This window comes from Hylobates moloch, unplaced genomic scaffold, assembly GCF_009828535.3.
Source record: "Hylobates moloch isolate HMO894 unplaced genomic scaffold, HMol_V3 SCAFFOLD_3, whole genome shotgun sequence".
In the NCBI taxonomy this organism is placed as follows: domain Eukaryota; kingdom Metazoa; phylum Chordata; class Mammalia; order Primates; family Hylobatidae; genus Hylobates; species Hylobates moloch.
The window spans coordinates 16,854,234-16,878,246 of NW_026652278.1; the positions used below are offsets into that span (position 1 = coordinate 16,854,234).

A 24,013-nucleotide genomic window follows, 5' to 3' on the forward strand; every position below is an offset into this window, starting at 1 on the left:
GTTGGGCCCATGGGGACGCCAGACTGGCTGGGGGCTCCTCGGGGCCCCAGCCGATTGGCTGACGGAAAAGCCCCTTTCAGCAGGGCCCGCCCTGGGCCCTGCCTCCGCGCCGCTCTGTGCATAGGTGTCCGCGAGGCAGCCGCTACCCACGGGAGCGGGGCGGAAGCCCGAGAGCGCCCTGCACCTGTGTCCGCCTCTGCCCACCTCCCCAAGAGCCAGGGCCAACAAGGGGTCCCCTCACCCTCAAAGCTACCTCCTTAGAGAGGCTCGTCCTCCCGGGCCTGCCGCGATCCCTCCGGGTGGTCTCTGTGAGTCAGGGAGGGTCGGTGAAAGAGGGGTCCGGAGCCCGGCCCTCCGACCTGTCGGGGACAGCGGGTCACTCTGTGAGTTTGAACAGCTGCCTGCCCCTCTGGGCCTCAGTTTCCTCCCTGTGAAATGAGGCGCGGGGCTAAAGGCTGGTATCCCCGAGCTGAGGCTCCGGAGTTCAGTCCATCGCCACCAGCTCAGGCGCGGAGAAGACAGTCGACCCAGGCACAGGAGCCAGGGAAACTGTGTGACCCAAAGTTAATAGGGAGAAACCCAGGTATGGGAACGTGCTCGGGACATTTGCAAACGTTCCATTCCCAAATGTATCCCCGGGAGGCGGCCGCGGCAGGAGATAGACTCAGAGCATACAGATGCACCAGTGGATTTTATCGGTGTGAACGCAGCAGCCAGGTCGCCCCGGTAGCTTAGCAGGGCATGAGAGTGAGCAGCGTGTCTTCCCGCACTGTGTCTTCGCTACAGAAGTTGTACCTGGGGAGAAAAGGAAGTTTTGTAAGCGTTTGGGTCACCTTAGCAAAACCGAGTGGGTTTTTTTTTTTCTTAAGGGGTTAAGCCCAGGTCACAGTCGATGAGTGATTCAGGAGGCACGAGGGGCCACTAGGGCTGGAGCTGTAACCAGCGCCTGCAGCGCTTGCTGCCTGGAGGCTCTAGGACAAGGTCTGCTATGGTTCTGGAGTGTCACACAGGACGGTGGCCTCCGAAGGCAGGGACTCTCACTCCCTTGTCCCCACAGGCGCCTGGCGGCCTCCATAGGCCCAGCAGCCTGGCTTACAGAGGGATGCTGTCCTCCAGTCATTCTCGGAAGGGGACAGTGGCCAACACGCCCTGAGCCCTTCTCATCTGCAGCCAATTATGCTGCTTATTTCACTTCATCCTCACCACACATGTGTGAGGGGGTCTGAGGATTAGTTCTACATTACAGGAGAGGAAACTGAGGCACAGAGAGCTCTCCATTAATCAGCAGAATAACAAAGATGCAAAAACAGGTCCATCTGATGCCAGAGGCTGTAATTTCCACGGTAGGATCACACGTCAAGCCTTCCTTGACCTTGTCTTCCAGCTCTGGAGTCGGGGGACCTGGCGTTCCTCCCTGGAGGTCCTCATGACCTTGCCCTCCCACATTTGAGTGCTTCGGAGCTAGTTATCTGAGGACCCTGAGGAAGGATGTAATAACTGGGAAGCTAAAGAAAATCAAGATTTTGGTCCAAGCTTTTCTCAGAATCCCCTCATATTTTTTAATAACCTTATTGGGGTATTAATTCCAACTAAAGGACCTGCCCACTAGGATTCCCTCCAATGACACAGTATCAAAAGAGAAAGGCAAGGCCTGGTGTGGTGGCTCATGCCTGTAATCCCCACACTTTTGGGAGGGCGAGGCAGGTGGATCACTTGAGGCCGGGAGTTTGAGACCAGCCTGGCCAACATGGTGAGACCCCGTCTCTACTAAAAATACAAAAATTAGCCAGGCGTGGTGGTGCATGCCTGTAATCCCAGCTACTTGGGAGGCTGAGGCACCCAGGAGGTGGAGGTTGCAGTGAGCTGAGATCTTGCCACTGTACTCCAGCCTGGGCAACAGAGCGAGACTCCATCTCAGGGAAAAAAAAAAAAAAGAGAGAGAGAGAGAAAGGCAGCCCTCTTCATTTGTAGAAGAGGGCTCCCTGCCATGACTGTTGAGAGTTCCATGATAAGAACGTAACATCCCACGACGGTAAATGTAAAAAGTCTTATAATTAACACAAAACAATGCAGATGTAAGCAGTTATTATTGTGGTTCTCTCAGGCCTAGCCACCTGTGAGCTTGGAAGCTTTGCCCCATTTCTTCACTTGTGTTCCTTGGCCCTTCCCATCTTCTCTTCTGTGTTTCATTTTTTTCCTCCAAGAAGCCCTAACCTGGCACCAGAGGCCTCCGATCATATTCCCTGCACTTGGGCCCTGTCGCCCCTCATGCACCTGAACCTATTGCCCTGCCCTTGTGCCCTTCCTCCCTCCTACTCCCTGCCTCATCCTGAGAGCTGCCCTTCCTTCCATCACAGCCTCCCCGGGGCCCTGTGCTTTCCTCCTTGGCCACTGTCTCTCTGAGCCTCTCCTGGGAGTTCTTTATTTGGTCTTTTGACCTTTCCTGTATAAGTCTGATTTTTCTCAACAGCTAAACTGTAAGCTCCTTGAATGTAGGCTCTGTCTTTGCACCCCTTACTATTTGCCAGGCCATACAATAGGTACTTAATAAAGTCATTTGCAAGGGTACATTTACCAAAGATACTTCATAAAGAAAGAGAGGAGGACAGGGAGAAATAAAGAGGGGGAAGGCTGCCTTTCTCTTTGGATACTGTGTCATTGGAGGGAATCCTAGTCGGCAGCTTCCTTAGTAGGAATTGAAACCCCAGTGAGGTTACTAAAAAATGTGAGGGGATTCTGAGAAGAGCTTGGACCAAAATCTTGATTTTCTTTAGCTTCTTTATTATTATTATTATTATCATCATTATTATTATTAAATGTTACTGGCCATTTTCATAACAGGAAAATGTTTGAGTAATTCAACTAATTCAATGTTTTTACTCCCCAAACTAGTTTGAGAGATTTGAAGCTGGTTTTGACTTTCCTCTGTTTAAAAAACCTGGTGTCTTATATCCAGCTGCTCTTAAGAAAGAGTCTTTCTGGAGCAGACAGCGAGGGGAGCTGCACTCAGCCACTGGAATGCAGGTGACAGCTGATGGGCACAGGGCCTCAGGTGCAGCCTTAAGTAAGTTCTGTTCCATTTGCAGAAAGTTCAGAAAGTGTCAGCCTTTCCTCAGGAAACCTGGAAGATGCAATGCCCTGGTGATTTGGCCTCGTATGTCTTACCTGTGAGCAAGTCATCTCCTGGGAACACCTCTCATTTTTAAGATTCCAATGATGCCACCACCTGACATGTTTTTAACTACACAGTCCCAGGATCCAGGCCATGGGATGCTTGCTAATGGGGCCTTGGGGAGCTGAATTTTAGAGGCTGAGTATCCTCTGACGGGGTCAGGGAGGAAAGGATTTGGTTGCACCTCCAGCCTGCACAGGGCTCCCGACCAGCCCGGCCCAGCCTCCTGTGTACCGTGCTCTAGCTTATAAGGCCTCCTGGTTCCACCGACCACCTGGCAGGGCCAGCCTCTTTGTTCTCCTTGCCTCGTGGGGATAGGGATAACGTCACTGAGTCATCCAGTTCGAGGAGACCCAGATGTGGAGTCAGCCCCATTCTACGCTGCCACCCCACCCTCCCCACCTGGGGGAGGGACAATCTCTGGGACCTGAACTCGGTGACTCCACCTAACCCCAAACTTCAAGACCATCGGTGGCTGAGAGCCCAGGATCTCCTTCCCACAAAGCCACATGTTCTACTGGCCAGAATTGGGGTCTGAGGTTTGAGAGACAGTCGCTCTGCCCTCTCAGGTCACCACACCAACTTTCCTCCAGCTGTCCCTTTTTCCTACCCATGGCCCTGTGCTTATTCAGGCCCAAAGCCAGGGAGGCCACAGGTCAGGATCTCACAAGTATTGCAATCCCAGGGCTTTCTTGTCCTATATAAAATTTTCGGTCTTTTCCTAAAACCGATTTATTTTCCATTTTATTATCCTGAAATGTGATTGGTCTTCTCCTCTTTCAAGTATAGCTATTCACTCGCCCATACTTATAAACTTGTACCCTTCAGAAAGGATTTCTTGTTCTCTTTCTTATGTTTTCTCATTTTACCTTGAAAGTGCAGCCTTATCTTCTGTATTCCCACAGGCAGTGCTGAGAACACCCAATGAGGTGCACCCAACAGAAACGTTTTATGCTCTTTGTCAGTTGCTTGTTTGAGGAGAAGGGGCCACAGATGGGTAAATTTTCTTGGCTTTTCTTGCTTAACTACATGTAACTTTCTGGGGTGGGTTTTCATTATAACATGAATCTCTGCAAACATTTTTAGGCACCAGCCAGCAAAGATACATACACTGTCTTCTCTTCTCCCTTTTGCACAGTGATCTTGGCAGCACCCACTTTGGGGAGGGTTGGATTTATCACATTGTTATTCCAAAGAAACTTGACTTTCTCAATTGTTCCAACATCCAGCTTTGCATCAAACTCCTAGGAATGGGTTGAGCCTGGTTTGAGAATCCCCCTTGAAATAGAGAAACATAAACATCCCTGTTCATGGAAATGAGTTCTAATTACCATACGACGCCATGCTGCTGTTTTCTATTCTAGATTAACAGGATTATTTTTCTGAATTAATTTCCAAATAAAGGATGGAGAAATGGAAAAGCCAGCTATATGCTAGCACCTCAAACTATGGTTTTTAAAACTCAAGTTAATTTTTCCTTAAAGCTTTCTAATAGAAAATAAAATAGAATTCCTGCATATCATTTTATATGTTTTGGAAGAATTATTTGTACAGTAACAAATTAGCCACATAGTATGGCACAATAAGCATGTGTTATTGTACTAATCAGAAAACAGGACATCTGAAGTAATATTAGATTTATGTTTAAAAAAACATCTATTAAGAGAGAAAGAGGCAGGGCATGGTGGCTTACGCCTGTAATCCCAGCACTTTGAGAGGCCGAGGTGGGTGGATCACTTGAGGTCAGAAGTTTGAGACCAGCCTGGCCAACATGGCAAACCCCCCTCCCTGTCTCTACTAAAAATACAAAAGTCAGCCAGGTGTGGTGGCACATGCCTGTAATCTCAGCTACTTGGGAGGCTGAGGCACGAGAATGTCTTGAACCCAGGAGGCGGAGGTTGCAGTGAGCCAAGGTCGTGCCACTGCACTCCAGCCTGGGTGACAGAGCAAGACTCTTTCTCAAAAAAAAAAAAAAAAAAAAAGAGAGAGAGAGAGGACGAAATGCCTAGGTTTATAACAGAAAAGAAAAATTGTTAGCAGAAGTCTGCAATTGACTTCAGTACATAAAGTAATATAGTCCTGCATTGCTTAACAATGGAGATATGTTCTGAGAAATGTGTCCTTAGGTGATTTAATCATTGTGTGGACATCATAGCATGTACTCACACAAACGGAGATGGCACAGCCTACTACATACCTAGGCTGTATGGTACAGCCTATTGCTCCTAGGTTACAAACCTGTACTACATGTTACTGCATTGAGTTCTGTAGATGATTGGAATACAATGGTAAGTATCTGTGTATCTAAACACCCAAACATAGAAAAAGTACAGTAAAAATATGGTATTACAAGCTTATAGAGCAACTGTTGTGTATGTGGTCCATCAACTAAAATGTTGTTACATGTTGCATGACTGTAATTAAAAACCATTGACATATAAAGAGATGATAAGTGTTCAAATTAAGTGTGTGGTTTGAAGGCTGTGTATATCACCAAATGAGACGTAGTGTTAAAATAGGAAATTACCTGAAGATACTGTACTGGTGAGTGTTCCCCTTATTTCCAAACAAAGCAACTTTGATCTGACCAGTGGCTGTTCTTCCAGACAGTGTGATGGAAACCCCATATCTCCAGCCTGCACAGGAGATGGAAGAGTTCAATTTATTCACATACAAAATAGGTAGCCTACATCCCAGACTTGTCTCCTTCTCTTACTCTGAGGCATCAAAGCATAAGAAATTCCTTTTTAAAAAATTATTATTATTATTTTTTGAGATGGGGTCTCACTCTGTCACCCAGGCTGGAGTGCAGTGGTGCAATCTTAGCTCACTGCCACCTCCGCCTCCCAGGTTCAAGTAATTCTCCTGCCTCAGCCTCCCTAGTAGCTGGGACTACAGGCACACACCATTACGCCTGGCTAATTTTTGTATTTTTAGTAGAGACAGAGTTTCGCCATGTTATTCAGGCTGGTCTCCAACTCCTGACCTCAAGTGATCCGCCCATGTCAGCCTCCCAAAGTGCTGGGAATACAGGCGTGAGCCACCACGCCCAGCCAAAGTATAAGAAATTCTATTTTTTAATCTACAAATCAAACAAGGCCTTAAGGAGAAGTATGTATTTAGCAGTATCCCCCTCTAGAACTGCATTGCCCAGTGAGGAGGTCACCAGCCATACGTGGCTGCTTACATTTAAATCCAAATTAAATACAATTAAAAATTTAGTTTCTCAAACTCATTAGCTGTATTGCAAATGTTAAATTGCCACATGAGGCTAATGGCTACACAGAATATGCCCCTCATTGCAGAAAGTTCTGTTGGCCAGCTCTGCCCCAGAATGGCAGTACAGTGAGGTAAGGTGAAGAGAGAGGGAATAGGAGCTTGTCTCCACATTTGGGAAGGTAGCTCGGGAGTGCAGCCTGGCAAGCACCTCGAGGGCGGGGACTGTGTTTCCTCTCTGCTCCCCAGGCCCTGGGCAGTCTCTAGCACAGAGTAGGTGCACGAGCAGTTGTCACTTAGGCTCCTACCTGAAGTGCTGTCCCAGGGCCTGCATGCACACACACACAAATACAAATACATATACACAAACATATGCATGCGTGTGCACACACACAAATACATATACACAAACATATGCATGAGCACACACAAAATACATATACAGAAACATGCATGTGTGTGCACATACACAAATACATATACACAACATATGCATGTTCAATATACATAGACACCCGCATACAAATACACACACATACACATGCATGCACATATACATAAACATACAGACACACATATACATACATATATAAACACATGCATACACACAAAGGTACATACACACATAAACACACTCACACATGCATGCATACACCCACACATGTGCACAGATGTACATTAATATACACACACATGATTCTTGCCTAACTCCTATTGATCTTTCATATCTTCAGAGACCTTGACCCTGACCCTCTTTCTGGTCAGGGCCAGGTTCTCTGTCCCATAATGTCATGGCAACAGCTACCAAGCCCAACACGCTTGTAGTTGCTTGCCCAGTTTCTGTCTTCGGCTGGATTATTAATTTCATGAGAGGAGTGCCTTGTTCGTCCCCACATCCTCAGTGTCTAGCATAGTCTGTGGCCCATAAGTAAATGTTGATCGAGGAATGAATACATGGTTTTTGAGTGTTTAATTTGTTGTTGAAATATTAGCAAGTATTCCATGCATCACAACATCAGTGGAAGGATTGATTAATCAATGTCTTCTTACAAAAAAATATACAGAGTGATATATATGGTGATAGAAATGTTCTGTATCTTGATTTGGAGGTGGTTACACAACTATTCATTTGTCCAAACTCATAGAAGTGTATGCTAAAAAGCGTGCATGTTGCCAAATATAAATTTACCTCAATAAATCTGACTTTAAAAACTATGTAAGATGTGTTACATATTTATATGAATATATAACCTCTGTCTTTACTGGGTCACCTCCTATGGAACTGTCATGGGGCAGGTTGGTACAAAGTGGCCCAAACATGCCCAGTCTCTACCCTGTGTCTTAGTCCATTCAGCAGGTTTTAGAGAGAAACCATCCTTCCCCCTGATTCCCGCCTGCACTCCACCAGCGAGGCAGCCCCTGGGCATCAGGGATGCACAGACAGAGGGGAAAGCAGAGAATGGAGTTGGGCTTCTTAAGGGACACAGCCCAGCAAAGAGCTGGTACCAATTACATCTTTGCTGAATGAAGAGAAAAGGTGTGTCTGATGCGGCCTTAAAAAGGAAAGAAACAATGAACTGTGGAGTGGTAAAAATTCAGGGTAGCTGGTCACAAGGATGTGCAAATTGGCCTCATTCCATTAATTATACTATTTGCTTGCTGTCATTTCATGCCACAGAAATAGAATGGAAGAAATGCACACTCTTTCTAAATCCTCAGTTGACTTGTAATTGCAATAGTTTGGGTGAATGTGTCCATTTCTAAGATAATTAAAATGTACCCACAAATATTTCAGGTTGAAAGCAAGCCCCTCATTTGTAACAGAAACTACATATTTTCTTTACATGGGCAGGTAGTCAAAGTGCAACTTACGAGCGAAATTGCTAGCCTCTCCTGTGTTCAAGAAGAATTTCTGCTGCTCTTCACTTGTCCTGCCAGCAAATTTATCAGCATAGTGACCCATCTGTGGGCATCCTTGATCTGGACACGGGAAGCACTTGTCCTATTGAGAAGAGATAGATGGGACTGTAAGGAGAATTTGTGTTTGTATGGTTGATACATCTGAGGGAGCAGACACTCAATTTTCCTACAGCCTAAGCGTTCTCCTTTGTGACAACAAAGGGGTTGGAGCAGATGATCTCTAAATTACCTTCATCTGGATCAGGGTTCCCAACTTTTAGGCACAACACATTAGAATTATTTGAGGAGCTTTAAAAAATACTGATGCCCGGCCGGGCGCGGTGGCTCACGTCTGTAATCCCAGCATTTTGGGAGGCCGAGGCGGGCGGATCACGAGGTCAGGAGATCGAGACCATCCTGGCTAACACAGTGAAACCCCGTCTTTACTAAAAATACAAAAAATTAGCCAGGCGAGATGGCGGGCGCCTGTAGTCCCAGCTACTCGGGAGGCTGAGGCAGGAGAATGGCGTGAACCCCGGGGGGCGGAGCCTGCAGTGAGCCGAGATCGCGCCACTGCACTCCGGCCTGGGCAACAGCGAGACTCTGTCTCAAAAAAAAAAAAAAAAAAATACTGACGCCCAGGACCTAGGTTAGATCAATTATACCTTCTGCTGAGTGGAGGTGGTGAATGATAAGCAGCCAATTCTCTGGGACAAAAACCCTGGATTGCAGTGCTTACCAATTTCAGTGGTGTAAATACTCTAACTGTGGCCAATTTCAGGCTACCAACATGATGTCTCTGAATGTGGAGTTGGGAAGGGATACTCATGCTGGCTCTTGTGAGCCGGAATAGGCAGGCTCTAGCCTGTCATTCTTCCATCTCTCCCCTTGTTGCCAGCCTGGCATATAGGACTCCAGCATCCACCTTGCTTTCTCTGTGGTGTGAATTATTCTCTATACATTCTTCTACTCCCGCTCTGCCCTTGCCAGAAATGTGCATTCCTGTGTTTTCTAAACTGTATCATTTTTAAGCCAGATTCAGAGGTCGCCTCCTGCAGGAAGCCTCTCTATATCATTGAATTGACTGCTCTTTCTCTCTGATTTCCCAGTTTTCCTCTGCCACATGACTCATCTAATCTAAAATTTTAGCCACCTCCTGCCTAAAGTTGTTTACTTTTTTTCTCTTCCACTCCACAGGACCATGAACTCTGAGGGACAATGCAAAACACGTAGTGGGAAGGCACTGCAAATCCCAAACACAGCAGGACAACAGTCCCATGGAGGAGTGATGCCCGTTGCTCGAGGCAGGACGATAGCTTACAGACTCAAAGGACTTGTAGGAAGCGCAGGGGTATGCAGCAAACCCATCAGGGTGGAGATGCTTTCCAAGTAATACTCGTAGCTTCTTAGGTGATTGCAAGCCACAAAGTCCCGGGTTCCTGGGAAAACAAATAAGGAAGTCTGAACAGGTGGTTGGGTGCTGGAACAGCTTCTCTGCCTCTCTGTCCAAATGGGATGGTTCCAAGGTACGACCGTATTTTCAGAAACTTAAGATAAATCCAAAATTCAGCCACAACAATGACAATTAACATATAGAGGGTGCTTTCTGCATACCAGGCAACGTTCTGATCACTTTACATGCCTTGTCCATGTAATCCTCAGTCTTCCTAGGAGGTGGGTACCATATCATCCCTATTTATACATTATCATCTCATCCCTATTTTACAGAAAGAACTATGGAGTATAGCCTCAGATTTACAGTTGAGCTAATAGGTGGGAAAGCTGGTAATTAGACCCATACCCATCTGGTCTTGAGCCCATCCCTTTAACTTTTGTGCCATCTCATGTCCCAGGCACCATGCTGGAGGTCCTCAAAGACATGACCAGATGTGATATGATCAAGCCAATGCGAGGACATCTCCATGTGGCAGTTATACAAATAAAAACAAGGGCTGGATAACTTTAGGTGGCTTTGTATGAGCATCGCTCTTGTAGCGTCTTGATTTTCCTTGCAACCTTTCTTGGCTCCCTGCAACTCCTGCCAAGTGACAAATGTTACATTATACCTTCCACACCTGGCCTGAGCTTGCTGGGCCATTACTGATGAAGAGTTTCAGCTGCCCTATGCACGCAAACCCTTATGAGGCTGTGAAAGACAAACTGCATATGTCCTCATTCTTTATTTTATTTTATTTTATTTATTTTTGAGATGGAGTTTCACTCTTGTTGCCCAGGCTGTGGTGCAATGGCATGGTCTCGGCGCACTGCAACCTTTGCCTCCTGGGTTCAAGTGATTCTCCTGACTCAGCCTCTCGAGTAGCTGGGATTGCAGGCACACACCACCACGCCTGGCTAATTTTTGTATTTTTAGTAGAGACAGGGTTTTACTATGTTGGCCAAGCTGGTCTCAAACTCCTGACCTCAAGTGATCTGCCCGCCTCGGCCTCCCAAAGTGCTGGGATTATAGGCATGAGCCATCACACCCGGCCTGTCCTCATTCTTAGTATCTGCTTTGATGGCATCCATATATGCCAAGCCATTTTGATGAAATTCAATAAAAATCTTTACTCATTACATTTGGTCAGACTACTAAGGGTTTTCTCCGTGTGGTGCCACATGACAAGCCTGGATGAAAACTTCACCTGTCCATTGTCCTTTTGGCCTCATTAGATACAGAGTCAGAGCTGTGTCTGCAGGATGCCCTTTCTTCCCAAGTGTGCTAGATCAACAATAAAGAATAACCACGTCCAATAGCAGTCTCCCATCTCACCTTCCTTAACTGTGATTGCTCCTTATTCCTACTCAACATGGGTGAGCAGTGGCTCTCATTGTGCAAATAGGTTTGCTGTGGAAACCACTGGGAATATTCTCATTCTAGCTACTGAAAGGAAGCTGATTACATCATTTTGAACCTTATCACTGACTCCCAAGAGAGAATTTGTAGCAAAAGTCTCTTAGTTACGGTCAGGATGTTTGCTTTTATGGTATTTCCTTTCTCTATTAGGTAACTACAAATTGATTGTTGGAGTCACAGCTTTAAGTGACAGTTTTATAATTATTTGTTGCTTGTACACGCCAGGACATCCACAGCAATGTTTTAAAGAAGCACAAAAGCAGTAAAGCTGAGATATAACAAATACTATGTAGCTACATTTTTTCTGAAATAACCCCCAGAAGAGGGAATTGTATATTTTTAAAGACAGTTTCATTTTTATTCTTAAGATTTGCTACAGAAAGGTATTGGTCACTCCAGGAAAGAACCTGCCCTGCTCCCTTCGCCCCACCATGACTTTACCTGCCCAGATTCCATCTAGATCCACGATCTGAGACAGGGCATTCTTCTTGCATCCCGGCATGCTCTCTCCTCCATTGGGGAAGAAGTCAAGATGACCCATCTGTTGGTTCGTTCCAAAACCTGAAATGTTTAGAACAACAACGAGCTTTTTGTCATGCAGGACTTTCATCGTTAAAACACAGTTGTGCATGCTCACAGCTGAAGCATCGTAGGTCTCACCCAAGAATGGGATCAGGGGAGCTGCATCCGTGTGAATCACATCAACAAAGTCAGCATCAGAGGGATCAAGTCGCACCTCTTCAGGAGTACTCTCGAAACTTGCTTCTACAGGATCCAACCCCTAAAGAGATGATCAGCACTGCAGAACAATAGACCTGACTGTAGATGTCAGCAGCACCAACGCGTACAGCTGCCCAGGCCATGCACTGCCCAACTCAAGGGGTACCATGCCCTGGAGTTATGCAGTGCCATGGCCTTGGATGCAAATATGAGGACATAGAGTCTGAATGTGGCTCACTGCAAAAGGGTTCCCAGTGGCGTGGATGGAGGAGGACAAACGAGCAAAGAAATTTAGATTTTGTTTAGGCAAGGATTTTTTCCCCACCGGAGTCTCCCATTTACTTGTGTATCTTTCTTCAACATCCTTTCTCTCCCCAAGTTTGTAGAAAGAAAGGGGTGAAGCAATGTGGTATCATGGTTAAGAACACAGGTTCTGGGTCTAGGTTGCCTGGCTCCAAATTCCTACTCAGCTGCTTTTGGGGCAAGATGCATGACCTTGAGCATGTCACTCTACCTTTTTGTGCTTCAGGTTCTTCATTTTACAAAATGCGGTGATAATGGCATCTATTCGATATGGTTGTTACAGATTAAATGAGTTAATATGTAGCACTTAGCACAATGCCTGGTGTATAGTCATGAGTGTATAAGTAAGATATTAATAATTATTGTTTTTGACAAATTTCCTTCTTAGTAGGGATCTTGGATTTGTTAATAGTTTTTGAAGGCTTTGTTAGAGCAGCTGATAAAATAGGAACGTGAATGTAGTTGCCAGCTGCAAATAGAAGAGAGATTTCTTATAAAGAGTTGCTTGAGCCAAACATCAGCAAAACCAGGTCTGGATCTCAGTTGTCCCACTGATGAGCTGTGTGGCTTTGGGCAAGTTATTTGCATCCCTGAGCCCTTTTCTTCAGTTCTGAGAATTATATAAGAAAATATAAAACATTTTGTGCAGTATTTGGGATAAGCAGGTACTTAATCTATGCTTATCATAATAATTATAATAGAATTATTATTATTATCACCATCATATTATGTAGATATATCTTGTTGCTGTTATAATTCAAATGCTTTGATGGGGTTAAAAGAATGCTTTTGGCCATAACGGCAACTGGGTTTCTTCTACTAGTAGAAGCAGTGGGAAACACTTTTAAGGTTCTATTCTGCCCTTGATTTCAAAGAAAAGGGAGAAAGAATTGGCAATACAGACCCTCCTTGATTATGTTTTGCTCATGTTCATACTGGTCTCACTCTGCATTTTCCTGGGTGCCCAGTCCTGTTGAGAGACTGACACCACCAGAAAACCAGGACTCAGAAACGAGGGGCTAGGACAGAGGTGGAAGAAGCAAAGAGGAACAAAATCACCCTTCCCTTGCCGTGAAGGTGGCGCATGAGCTTCTTGGGGACTCCCTAAAATGTTCTGTGCAGGCTCCAAGCAGCTCTATCACAGCCAAGGGGAGCAGTGAACTCTCCTTCGGGGGAGTTCTGAACTGGGCTGCATTCTTGAGACCTCATTCTGGGGTTTCTGGGGACAAAACTGGGGCCCTGCCTCTGGGGCCTTACCTGTGATCCTGCTTAGGCCTGGAGTCTTGCTGCCTGCCTCTCCAGCCACGTGGGCTCCCAGGCTGTGGCCGATGAGGTGAACTTTGGAAGAGGGGTAGCTATACTCTGTCTGGAGAGGGAAGATTGTATTTTCAGGAAATTTTTTGCTGTGGTTTTTCTAAAATGCCAGCCTAATGGATATTACTCCTCTGCTGAAAATCTTCCATGCCTCTCATTGCCTTCAGGATCAAGCCCAAACTCATTCTGAAGGCCTCAGAGCTTTCCTAACTCATCATCTATTTTTCTAGACCCTTCAGCCAAACCCTTTGTTGAACTTTCAGACCCTCGAATACATCATAGCCTCTCACCTCTGGGCCTGGTTTGTTCTTCTCTTCCTGTTGTTGTCTATCCCCCAAGCACTTGCCAGCTAACATCAACAGACTAGCCTTCAGCTCTCAATTTAGACATCTCTTCCTTGGGAGACCTCCTTAATCCCTTTCCCCACCCCATCAGTGTGGATTAGCTGCCTTCTATGTGTTCCTGTAAAGCTCCTACTCTCCCCATCAGAACCCACTAATAGATCACACTCTACTGGCATTGCAAGTCTTCACTGCAAGCTCCTTGATGGTCTGGGACCTCATGTGTCTTCTTTACTTCCTCACATACTCCTGACATTGTTCTCCAAAAATACTGGTGAACAAGCAAATCAAATAGAGCTATGAGGTATTTGCACATGTTGATCTCAGAGACATTCACCCAAAGGCACTTCATTTATTGGTCTACCATACTTCTTGTACAAATACCATGGGTTTTGATTTCTGCAGGAGTGCAGAAGTTGATTCTTTTGTAGACCCTTTAACTATAAGACAGAATTGGCTGTAGTCATTACCTGGTATAGAAAATAGTCACAAAGGATTAGCAACTTAAAGAATTAAAGACTGAAGGAGTTAGCTATAATGAAACAGTGTAGGAAGAAATAAGTGAAATGATTGTGGCAGAAGGAATTCTCCAACATCAATAGCACCCACACCACCAGGCCAGTAGAGTTGGTACATGCTAATTGCACGTACTGTCCGTTGGCTCTCTGTGGCTGTCTCTGGCCATGCTGTGTTTCACCCCAAACAGAGCCCATCTGGTGTTGTGGGTGAATTCTAAAGCTAGATGGTTTGGATCAAAAGGCAGCTCTTCTATTCATTTGCTTTATGACTTTGGGAGCAAACTGGTTAAAGTTTTTGGGCCTCAGTTTCTTTATCTGTAAATTGAAGAGGATTTTAAAAAAACCACTTTCTAAGTGTTAGCAATTCTTATTTTTGCTTCCACTGGCATGTCATTATGAAGGCAAATTTCAGAGTTTTAGAAGTAAGGTCTGGATATCAATTCTTTCTCCTTCTTTAATCCATAACTCTCAGCTGCATCTCTACCAAACAGAGACCAGCAGGCAGGCACTGCTTCCCTCCTCACGTAGCCCATCCAGCTGACTCACCAAGAGGATGTTGAGCATCTGGGCCACCTGGGCGCCCACCACTCGCACGTTGTTGGCAGCCTGTGTGTAGGTGGTTTGGGAGCCCGTCTTCCAGTCCACACAGATGCAGTTCACCTCCTCCACCTCAAACAGGTTCTGGTGTTGGGGAGATAGCGGGGTTGGGGAGATAATGGGAGCAGGGGAAACCTTATCCAGTCAGGGCTCAGAAATGGCCACTTCTTTCTTCTCCTAGCTAGGGCATGAGATAAACTAGACTCTGTTAGGGAATCTTGTTGGTAATTAGGAGTTATCCTTCAGGGTGAACGTTATGAGAAAGGCAAACTGATTCCCCCTCCAGCTTACAGACTAATTGGAAGCTGGCCACTCTCTGGTTTCCTTCAACCAAATTCAGTAAGGTTGGTTAGTAAGGGAAAAACAATTGCATCATGAAAAGAGTCCTATTTTGAAAAGGAAAAGTTAGGTGCAATCTCCGGTGGCCAGTGTCTAAATGACCTTGCGGATTTCACTGTGAGGGGTCCTTTCAGGCTCTTGGCGATGCCCCAGGCTGCTGGGCATTCACTGAGCTGGAAAGTGAGAGAAAAGCTTCACTATTTTTATAGTCACAATGACACAGTACTTCACGGAGTAGACACATGTAGATATTTGAAAAATAGAACTGTACTGATTTAAAAGAGATTGAAGAATTCTGGAAGGAAAATGTCTTCCTGGATGTCGAAGGAGCTGATATATCTTTAGGAGTTCTGCCAGGCAGTACATATTACCAGCTTGAATTTAAAATGGTACTATAAATTTAAAATCCACTTGGAATCATTCCACATATAGTATACTAATATGTGTGATCACATGCACAGAGATAGTGGGAGTTTTCTCCTCAGGACTTTTCTTTTCTTTTCTTTTCTTTTTAAGACAGAGTCTCGCTCTGTCACCCAGGCTGGAGTGCAGTGGCACCATCTCAGCTCACTGCAACCTCCACCTCCTAGTTTAAGTGATTCTCCTGCCTCAGCCTCCCGAGTAGCTGGGACTACAAGCGCCTGCAACCACACCTGGCTAATTTTTGTATTTTTAGTAGAGGCAGTGTTTCACCATGTTGTCCAGGCTGGTCTTGAACTCCTGACCTCATGTGATCCGCCCACCTCGGCCTCTCAAAGTGCTGGCATTAAAGGCATGAGCCACTGCGCTTGGCCAGGACTTTCATTTTCAAGCAATCCTAAGGAAACTTTCACAAGCCTGGAGAATTTGGAGTATAAACTGCATCAATAAGATGCTTATTAATGATAGGACAGGAAAGGTGCCAAGAGTGAAATGCCTGTTAAACCAAGGCCAAGTGCAGAATGACTTTAATTTTCTGGGTTTGCAATTTTTCCTTTTGACATTACTGGTTGGTGTTATTAATGTATGTGTGGAAGGCAGGCTCCTGGGGTAAATTCTTAGGCAACAGAAAAATCAATTGAACTAGTCTCCACATAAAGAGAAAGGATGATGGCATACTGTGGTATATTGCATGCACATGTGTGTGTGTGTTTGTGTGTGTATGCACAAGTTGTACACACATGTCCATGTATGTATGAGTGTGTGTGCACATGTGTGTATTCTTCTGTTGCTCTCCTTCTGACCTATATTACATGTAGGTGACACTTTCTGTTCTATCATTGTAGTAACTTAATCTTAGTTTTCTTTTTATTCTTTTTTTATTTTTTGAGATGGAGTCTCACTCTGTTGCCCAGGCTGGAGTGTAGTAGCACAATATTGGCTCACTGCAACCTTTGCCTCCCAGGTTCAAGCGATTTTCCTGCCTCAGCCTCCTGAGTAGCTGGGACTATAAGAGCCTGCCACCACGCCAGGCTGATTTTTGTATTGTTGGTAGAGATAGGGTTTCACCATGTACGCCAGGCTGGTCTTGAACTGCTGACCTCAGGTGAGCCACCCACCTCGGCCTCCCAAAGTGCTGGGATCAGTTAAATGGTCACAGCGACACATGTCAGCCTTTCAGGGATATGGGAAAAATTTGAACAAAAAAACACCTATAGTCCCTCGTTTATGGGATACAAAATACCCTCAGTAAAAATGGAAGCAGAAAACATCAGGCCTTGGTTTAACCAGAAATCAGATAGTAGGAGTATTTTTCTGATAGCAAATGTGGTTGCTTCAGGGTGCAGATGTAGTGCAGAAACATGGAAAGGCATTTTAATTTTTGTGAAGAGAAGCATTTTAATTGCATAAAGTTACCTAATATGTAAAGATTTCTTGAGTGCATAAAGTGAGACAGAGGTGTTAGCAGAAGTGTTGGCCTCAGCTGGCCACAGGGATCAGAGCTGGCTCCTACCTTGCACATGTCTGTCACCCAGCTCTCATCTCCTTTGTCTATGAAGCCGTGGATGATGAACCGGGTCTTTCTGTCCATTTGAAAATTTGATGCCTCAATTGTTGATAGATTAGAGAGGAGGAGAATCTGTGACAGACACAGAAGTGCTGCATGTTTTCGCAGCCCAGCCTCACAGGCCTATATTTTTCCTTCCTCATCTCCACCTGTCCCAATGCCTCTACTTTTCAAAGCTTAGCAAAAAGCCACCTCTTCCATGAAGCCCACCCTGATCTCCCTTTTCCTGCCCCATCTCTCCAGGTGAGTAATCACTGCTTCCACTAGGCCTGGATTGTGGTTTGAGGTCTTACCTTCCCTGTGGTTCTTGTTAGACAGTAAGCTGTTTGCCCCAGACCAGAATCACACAGTAGCTAGAGGTTCTGGCAAATGCATGAACCATTCATTCATTCAAGCCAACATTACTAAAGACCTGCTCTGTCTAGGTCTAGCCAGGTCTGGGGGGCAGCTTGAGGGATGGGGTGGGGCATGGTGGAGGAAGAGGGCACAGAGATAAGGTATTTGTGGTCTGCAGGGTGGGCGTAGCCCCGTGCCCAGTTACAGTGACATTTAAATGACAGAGGTCTCACTTGAAAGTTGTTTGGGTTTTCATTGGTGTACAGCAGGAAGCGGGTGCCGATCTTCTCAGGGCTCCAGGGGAGAATTTTTAGGGGCCTGATTGCTGTCCCGCTCCAGGGCTCAGTGTCAGAAAAGCACCCGAGGTCCTCATAGCACTTCTTTTCCTACAGAGAAAGGTTGAATCTGCTCAAGGATTGCTCTCGAGGTGTGCTCTGGTGTGTCACTGCTATTCAGGCCTGGTCACTCCTCTGTTCAGTGACAGTCTGAAGACAATGGATGAACCTACTGCAGCCCCTCCCACTCTCTTCTTGACCCCAGTGCCCACCTACTGGCCTGGTATCAGTCCCATTGAATCCCACATGGACACCATTGGTGCCTTTGTTTAGAACTACCATCAAAACTGGAAAGTTCTAAGTCCCATTCCTAGCTCTTCTGATACATTTATTTGACCAATGTGATCATGGGCATTGATAAGTCGATACGTTAGGCAGATGTTTCATGCTTTACCTAGAAATGTCTGGCCTTGGGCACCCCGAGCATGAAGGTAGGCCACTGGGGGGATCCCCAGAAACGGGTCCCCCTTAAACTGCCCAGCCTACTCTCCCAGGCAGAGAGTGTCAGCCCACCTCTTCTCTCTGGTACCCTGGAGCTGCTGGGAGCTCTGCCACAGTTAAAGCTTTCTCTGGCCAGGGCTGAGAGCGTAAGTTTAAGCCCTTCCTACAGGGCAGGAATGGTGTTTCTTACCTTTGGCTGCTCCCAGCAGGAAAAGTGTGATTGTCCAGAAGATCAGCATCTACAATAAATTTAAACATAACTCAGTCTCACAGGGCATTGCCAGAGCAGTGAGAACTGACGCCCTGGACTTCAGTACTGTTTGCCTCACCTGTACGTCACAGCAGGGGGAAAGGAGTTGCAAAGGTGGCTTACCCTGTCTGATGTTCCAGATGTTCCCTCCCACCAGATCGAGTATCCAGGCCTTTCTAAAAATATATATTCCAGCCTTATCATTTGGACACTACTTCAAGAAAACAGCAGGTGATGATAGCCCATGCTGTGCGCGCTTAATACTTTAATCTGCCCAAATACACAAAACAAGATTAATAATAGCTGTCAAGTCTTTCACAAGTCTGAAAAGATGACAGAATGCTTGGTTAAAGGAGGGAGTGAAGTCACCAACCTTGTACCTATGTAACTATGCATGTACTTGTGAGCTGAAAGGGCCCCCACTTTTCAATTTTATATTTCATCACCAAATAACTTACAAGTCTCAATAGGGACACAGCAGCAAACCCTAATAATGGAGGATAGTATTTCTCACTTAGAATAGATGAAAATACCTGCAAATAGTTGATAGTAAAGAGAAATCTCTGATTAAGAAAACCTCTTCTCTCTCTCTCTCTCAATTTTCTTCTCTCTCTTTCGAAGACTAGGAATACTGGGCATCTGAGCTTTGGAGAAAAATTCAACAGCCCCCACAGTAGCCTCTGACCACAATCCTCCCATTAACTGCCTATTCCACTTATCTATTGCTATGCAATGAACCAATCCAAAAGACAACACTTTAAAACAATGGCAATGGCATTATGCCACTATAATCTCAATAGTTGGGTTCAGGAGACCCCAGAGGCCCATGTCATGTCTGTTGAATTTCCCCAGGTCCTCTGAAGGTTGCACACCTGCAGATAATTCTTGGCCCCTGTAAGTCCATCATGATATAACCAGAGACCGCTGCATCTGTGAGCAGCCCAGCCAGTTCACACAGCAAGGCAGATAAGCCTTCACAAGGCAAACACCATGAGTGCCTCCCCTTGCCAAGTTAAATATGCCTCAGTATCAAAGTTCTCAATCTTAAATAACCAAAACACAAGGGTGCAGGCCTAAGGGCCTTCCTCTTAAGAAAATGGAAAGGACTCCTGGAATCATAAAGAATAGCTGCCAACTGTTACGAAGTCTTGCCAAGTACAGTCAGAATTCCAAGCACCTTACGTTTATTACCTAATTAGTCTTAAAACAACCCCATAAGCCTCTCTTTATAAATGTGGGAACTGAGGCACAGAGAGGTAAGTTAATTGCCTAAAAAGTCACACAACTAACCAGTGATGAGGTAAGATTTGAATTCAGGCTGTACAGAGTTGTTGAATATTCAGTTGTGCTGAGCTAGTAATCAGCAAGCTTCAATGGATGTCAACCATGTAGAACAAGAGGGATACACAGAATGAGTCAAAAGAGAAAATGTGAAAACCCTCTTGGCCCCTGACCTGTTTCCTCCCCACTTCCAGGCTCCCCCAGGATGGAGAAACAGGCTAGACTTGATGATGGATTAGGAAGGTGGTCACAGTTCTTCATCCCTTCCTCCTGTACACACACCCTTTGCAATGTGATCTTGCAGCTCCTTCAATCAAGAACTGGAGTTTATTTCTCCACCTCTTGAATCTGAGCTAGACATGGTGTGACTTGATTTGGTCATTAAGTGTGGTAACAGCAACATCTTTGAACAACTCAAAGCCAGCTTGCCCCCAAGTATGTAAAGGACCTAGCCAAGATTAGTGGCACTGCCTACTGAACCCACTGTAACCACAGAGGCATGAGTAAATCCAGCCAAGACCAGAAGAACCACCCAGCAAACTCAGATTTCTTGGCATGAATAAATGCTTACTGCTTTAAGCCACTGAATTGGGGATAATTTGTTATGCAGCAGTAGCTAACCAAAATAGGAACCCAAGCCAGGCCTGGGATTCAGGGACAGCAGCACCTGTTGCACTCACTGTTATTATTCTTCGGCACACAGCATCAGGTTCGAGCACACCCTTTCCTAAGACAATGAGGAAACTCCCTGCATCAGTCAATATACACTGTGCTCCAATGCACTGGCTCCTGTTTAAATGCTCTACGGGATTTAATTAAGCCTCTAGCAAGGTTGAGGTTCAAGCTGCTTCTCCTTCAGAGGCTGTCAGAACAATTTATTCATTCCACACCAGATTTCTGGGTGAGGCTTTCAAACAACAATAACAACTGGAATTTTTTTTTTTTTTTTTGAGATGGAGTCTCGCTCTGTCACCCAGGCTGGAGTGCAGTGGGGCTATCTTGGCTCACTGCAAGCTCCACCTCCCGGGTTTATGCCATTCTCCTGCCTCAGCCGCCCAAGTAGCTGGGACTACAGGCACCCGCCACCATGCCTGGCTAATTTTTTGTATTTTTAGTAGAGACGGGGTTTCACCATGTTAGCCAGGATGGCCTCGATCTCCTGACCCCATGATCCGCCCCCCTCGGCCTCCTAAAGTGCTGGGATTACAGGAGTGAGCCACCGCGCCTGGCCAACAACTGGAATATTTTGAATGAACTTACATCCAGTTTCAGGATCACAAGTAAGGATTCATAGACATACAAATCTGTGGATCTCTTTTTGAAACCATGACTTCATGTCCACCAGACAGCTCTCAGGTCTTCAAGACGTATGACTCATCAAAGGTCACAAAAGTAAAAAGTGAAGTCATCAGCTATTATCTGTTACACATATATGCGTAGATGGAGCCCAAATATCTGCTTTCCTTCAGGCAATCAGCTCTGTCCTTGTTTGCTCCTTCAATTTTAATTCTGGGGGAATGATAGAGTTGGGTTCAAGGTGGGTTTTCAGAGTCCCTTAATTTTAGAGAAATGTTTGTTTTGAGAAAGCTGGTTTTTAAATCTCTTCCAGAGCATAGACTCAGACTATTACATTGAACTATGTTTCTAAGTCTCCCATGAACTGGCAGACTCCCTCTGTGTGTTGTAATGGAAGCAGGGTACAAGACCTTGCCTCATCATTAGTCAGCTATTGATTTCTTTTTCTTTTATTAGAGATACCTGTCTGTGGGAAGTGAACTCAGCTTCTGAGTTTCACCTAGAGTTCTCAAAGTCCTTGATGACCGCTGGTAGATCTCACTGAGGCCAGACAAACCCTGGTGCCAGTTGGAGTGCATTAGGTCCAAAAGTCTGCACTCCTCTGTAGGGGTCCTTGGCATTTCCAGAACAACCCCCAGCCTTCAGAATCTGGGTGCTGTGAAGTTCTGCAAACTTGAATGACGATTTAAGGAAATAATCAGAACTTGCTCTCCATGCAAGTATCAAAATGGTTGATTTACACCCAACACTTGGCTGAAGCCACTTTTGGGGGCCTCTGCTTGTCCATGATGAAGTCCTCATCATGCAGCTGCCATGGACCTTGGACACCAGGAACTGGGTCTTTTTTTTCGCTCACTTGTGCGTCTCCAGTGCCTAGCAGAGTGCCTCACATATGGTAGGTGCTCAGCACATGTTTGTGGAAGGAATGAATGCTTACTCAAGAACCATCCTAGTCTTGTCTCCTACAATTCTCCTCTCTGAATACTGCCCAGAAGCCATAACAAACTGCCTTCTTAATATTAAACGAGTTAAGCTTTTAAAAACTATGTAACTTTTCTGTACTTACCTTTAGTTGTTTCATAATGGCCAATATCCTATTTAAGAAAATGTTTTAGATCTTTTAACATTTCTTACAAACTTCTGAAATTCTAAATTAAGTGTTTTGATCTCAGAATAACTTTGGGGACATACCAGAGTGTCCCTGGAGCTTCTCAAAGAAAGAGAGATATTAAACAAATTAGGATTATTAAATACGTTAAGTTACATGGGAAACATTGTAAATAAGAAATTATATTTAACCTTCTTTGAGTTATATTTGTATAAATGTGTTGTGAATATGTGTTCCACAAACTAATAAATTCTTAAAAATCTAATGTGTTAGCAGTTGTAATTTATTATGTTAAAATGTTACGTGCTACAAAACAACCACACTTCCTTGTGAATTGTGTCACTATTATAATGAATGCTCAACTTTCAGCGATGGCCGTTTTAAGTTCTGTTACTCATGCACAGATCTTTAAATAGTTAATTGTTTTCTTTTTTTCTTTCTTTCTTTTTTTTTTTTTTGAGACAGAGTCTTGCTCTGTCGCCCAGGCTGGAGGGCAGTGGCAGATCTCAGTTCACTGCAGCCTCGGCCTCTCGGGTTCAAGCGGTTCCCCTGCCTCAGCCTCCTGAGTAGCTGAGACTACAAGTGCACACCACCATGCCTGGCTAGTTTTTGTATTTTTAGTAGAGACAGGGTTTCATCACGTTGGCCAGGCTGGTCTCGAACTCCTGGCCTCAAGTGATCCGCCTGCCTTGGCCTCCCAAAGTGAGCCACTGCACCCGGCCAGTTAATTGTTTTCTGAAAGCTTTTTGCAAGCAACTATAACATTACCGAGCTTCAGCTTTATGGAGATTCATGGAAAGTACTCTGACAAGTACAGGCTGATAACTCTAGGATTATCCCAATGGATTGGGTAAGAATTTGCAGAGCTCTAACAAACCGGTGTCTTGATTACAGGCATGAGCCACCATGCCTGGTGCTCTCTATCCACTTTTTAAGACCTAACACAAATATGCTTTTCTTTCTTAGGATGTTATTGTTTGGACATGGCCTAATTTTAAATACTTGACCCTAGTTGATCCATTCATTGTTTCCATTAGTGGGAAAGTCATTCAAAAAATATTTATGTGCTCTTCTACTACATGCCAGGCATGTAGGCAATAGGCAAGTTTAGAAATGGGATATACAGAGAAATGAACCAGCAATTATGATATGGAGAGTCAAGAGTTGAGGTGGGAACATTTCTGGGTGCAGTAGGATTATTTCTGGGAAGCCCCTTATCAAGTCTTAGGGGGTATGGGTAATGGAGGTGAGGAAAGATTTCCTGGAAGAAGTGCTGTCTACTCAGATATTTAAGAATCAGTAGGAGTTGAACAGACAGGAAGATAAGGAAAAGAACACCTGGGGAAGAGGAACCATTCATGGCAACATCCAGCCGCATCAGAGATCAAGGCCCTTTTGGGGGACAAGGCCAAAATGTAGAGTTCCAGAAGGAGCCTGGTGAGAGATGAGGGCTGGAGTCCAAGGTGACAACTAGAACATAAAGGACCTCACAAAGCTCATTAAGAAATGTGGATTTTGTCCTGGGGACCATTGGGAGGATGATCAATTTGTGCTTTAAAAAGATCAAACAGGCTGCAGAGAGATGAGAGGTCTGGTTTAATTTTGACGTTGACATTGTCATGTCAACTTGGTTATAACTGGTAAAATTAAAACAAACACTCATGGAATTTATTAGAAATAACCTACATAGTTGCTTTCACAGGGAT

At 45.1% G+C, this 24,013-nt stretch overlaps 1 protein-coding gene across 1 annotated transcript in view; it reads right to left on the reverse strand.

The window, feature by feature from the left end:
• Positions 1 to 731: 731 nt before the first annotated feature.
• Positions 732 to 24,013, reverse strand: part of LOC116478481 (inactive pancreatic lipase-related protein 1-like) — a 31,115-nt gene continuing 7,833 nt past the window's right edge. The window contains 11 exon segments of the mRNA XM_032169745.1: positions 732 to 795; positions 4,283 to 4,450; positions 5,700 to 5,808; positions 8,261 to 8,390; positions 9,609 to 9,664; positions 9,667 to 9,726; positions 11,583 to 11,702; positions 11,802 to 11,922; positions 13,417 to 13,530; positions 14,884 to 15,018; positions 17,207 to 17,332. Of these exon segments, the coding sequence (XP_032025636.1) occupies positions 732 to 795; positions 4,283 to 4,450; positions 5,700 to 5,808; positions 8,261 to 8,390; positions 9,609 to 9,664; positions 9,667 to 9,726; positions 11,583 to 11,702; positions 11,802 to 11,922; positions 13,417 to 13,530; positions 14,884 to 15,018; positions 17,207 to 17,332 (1,203 nt within the window).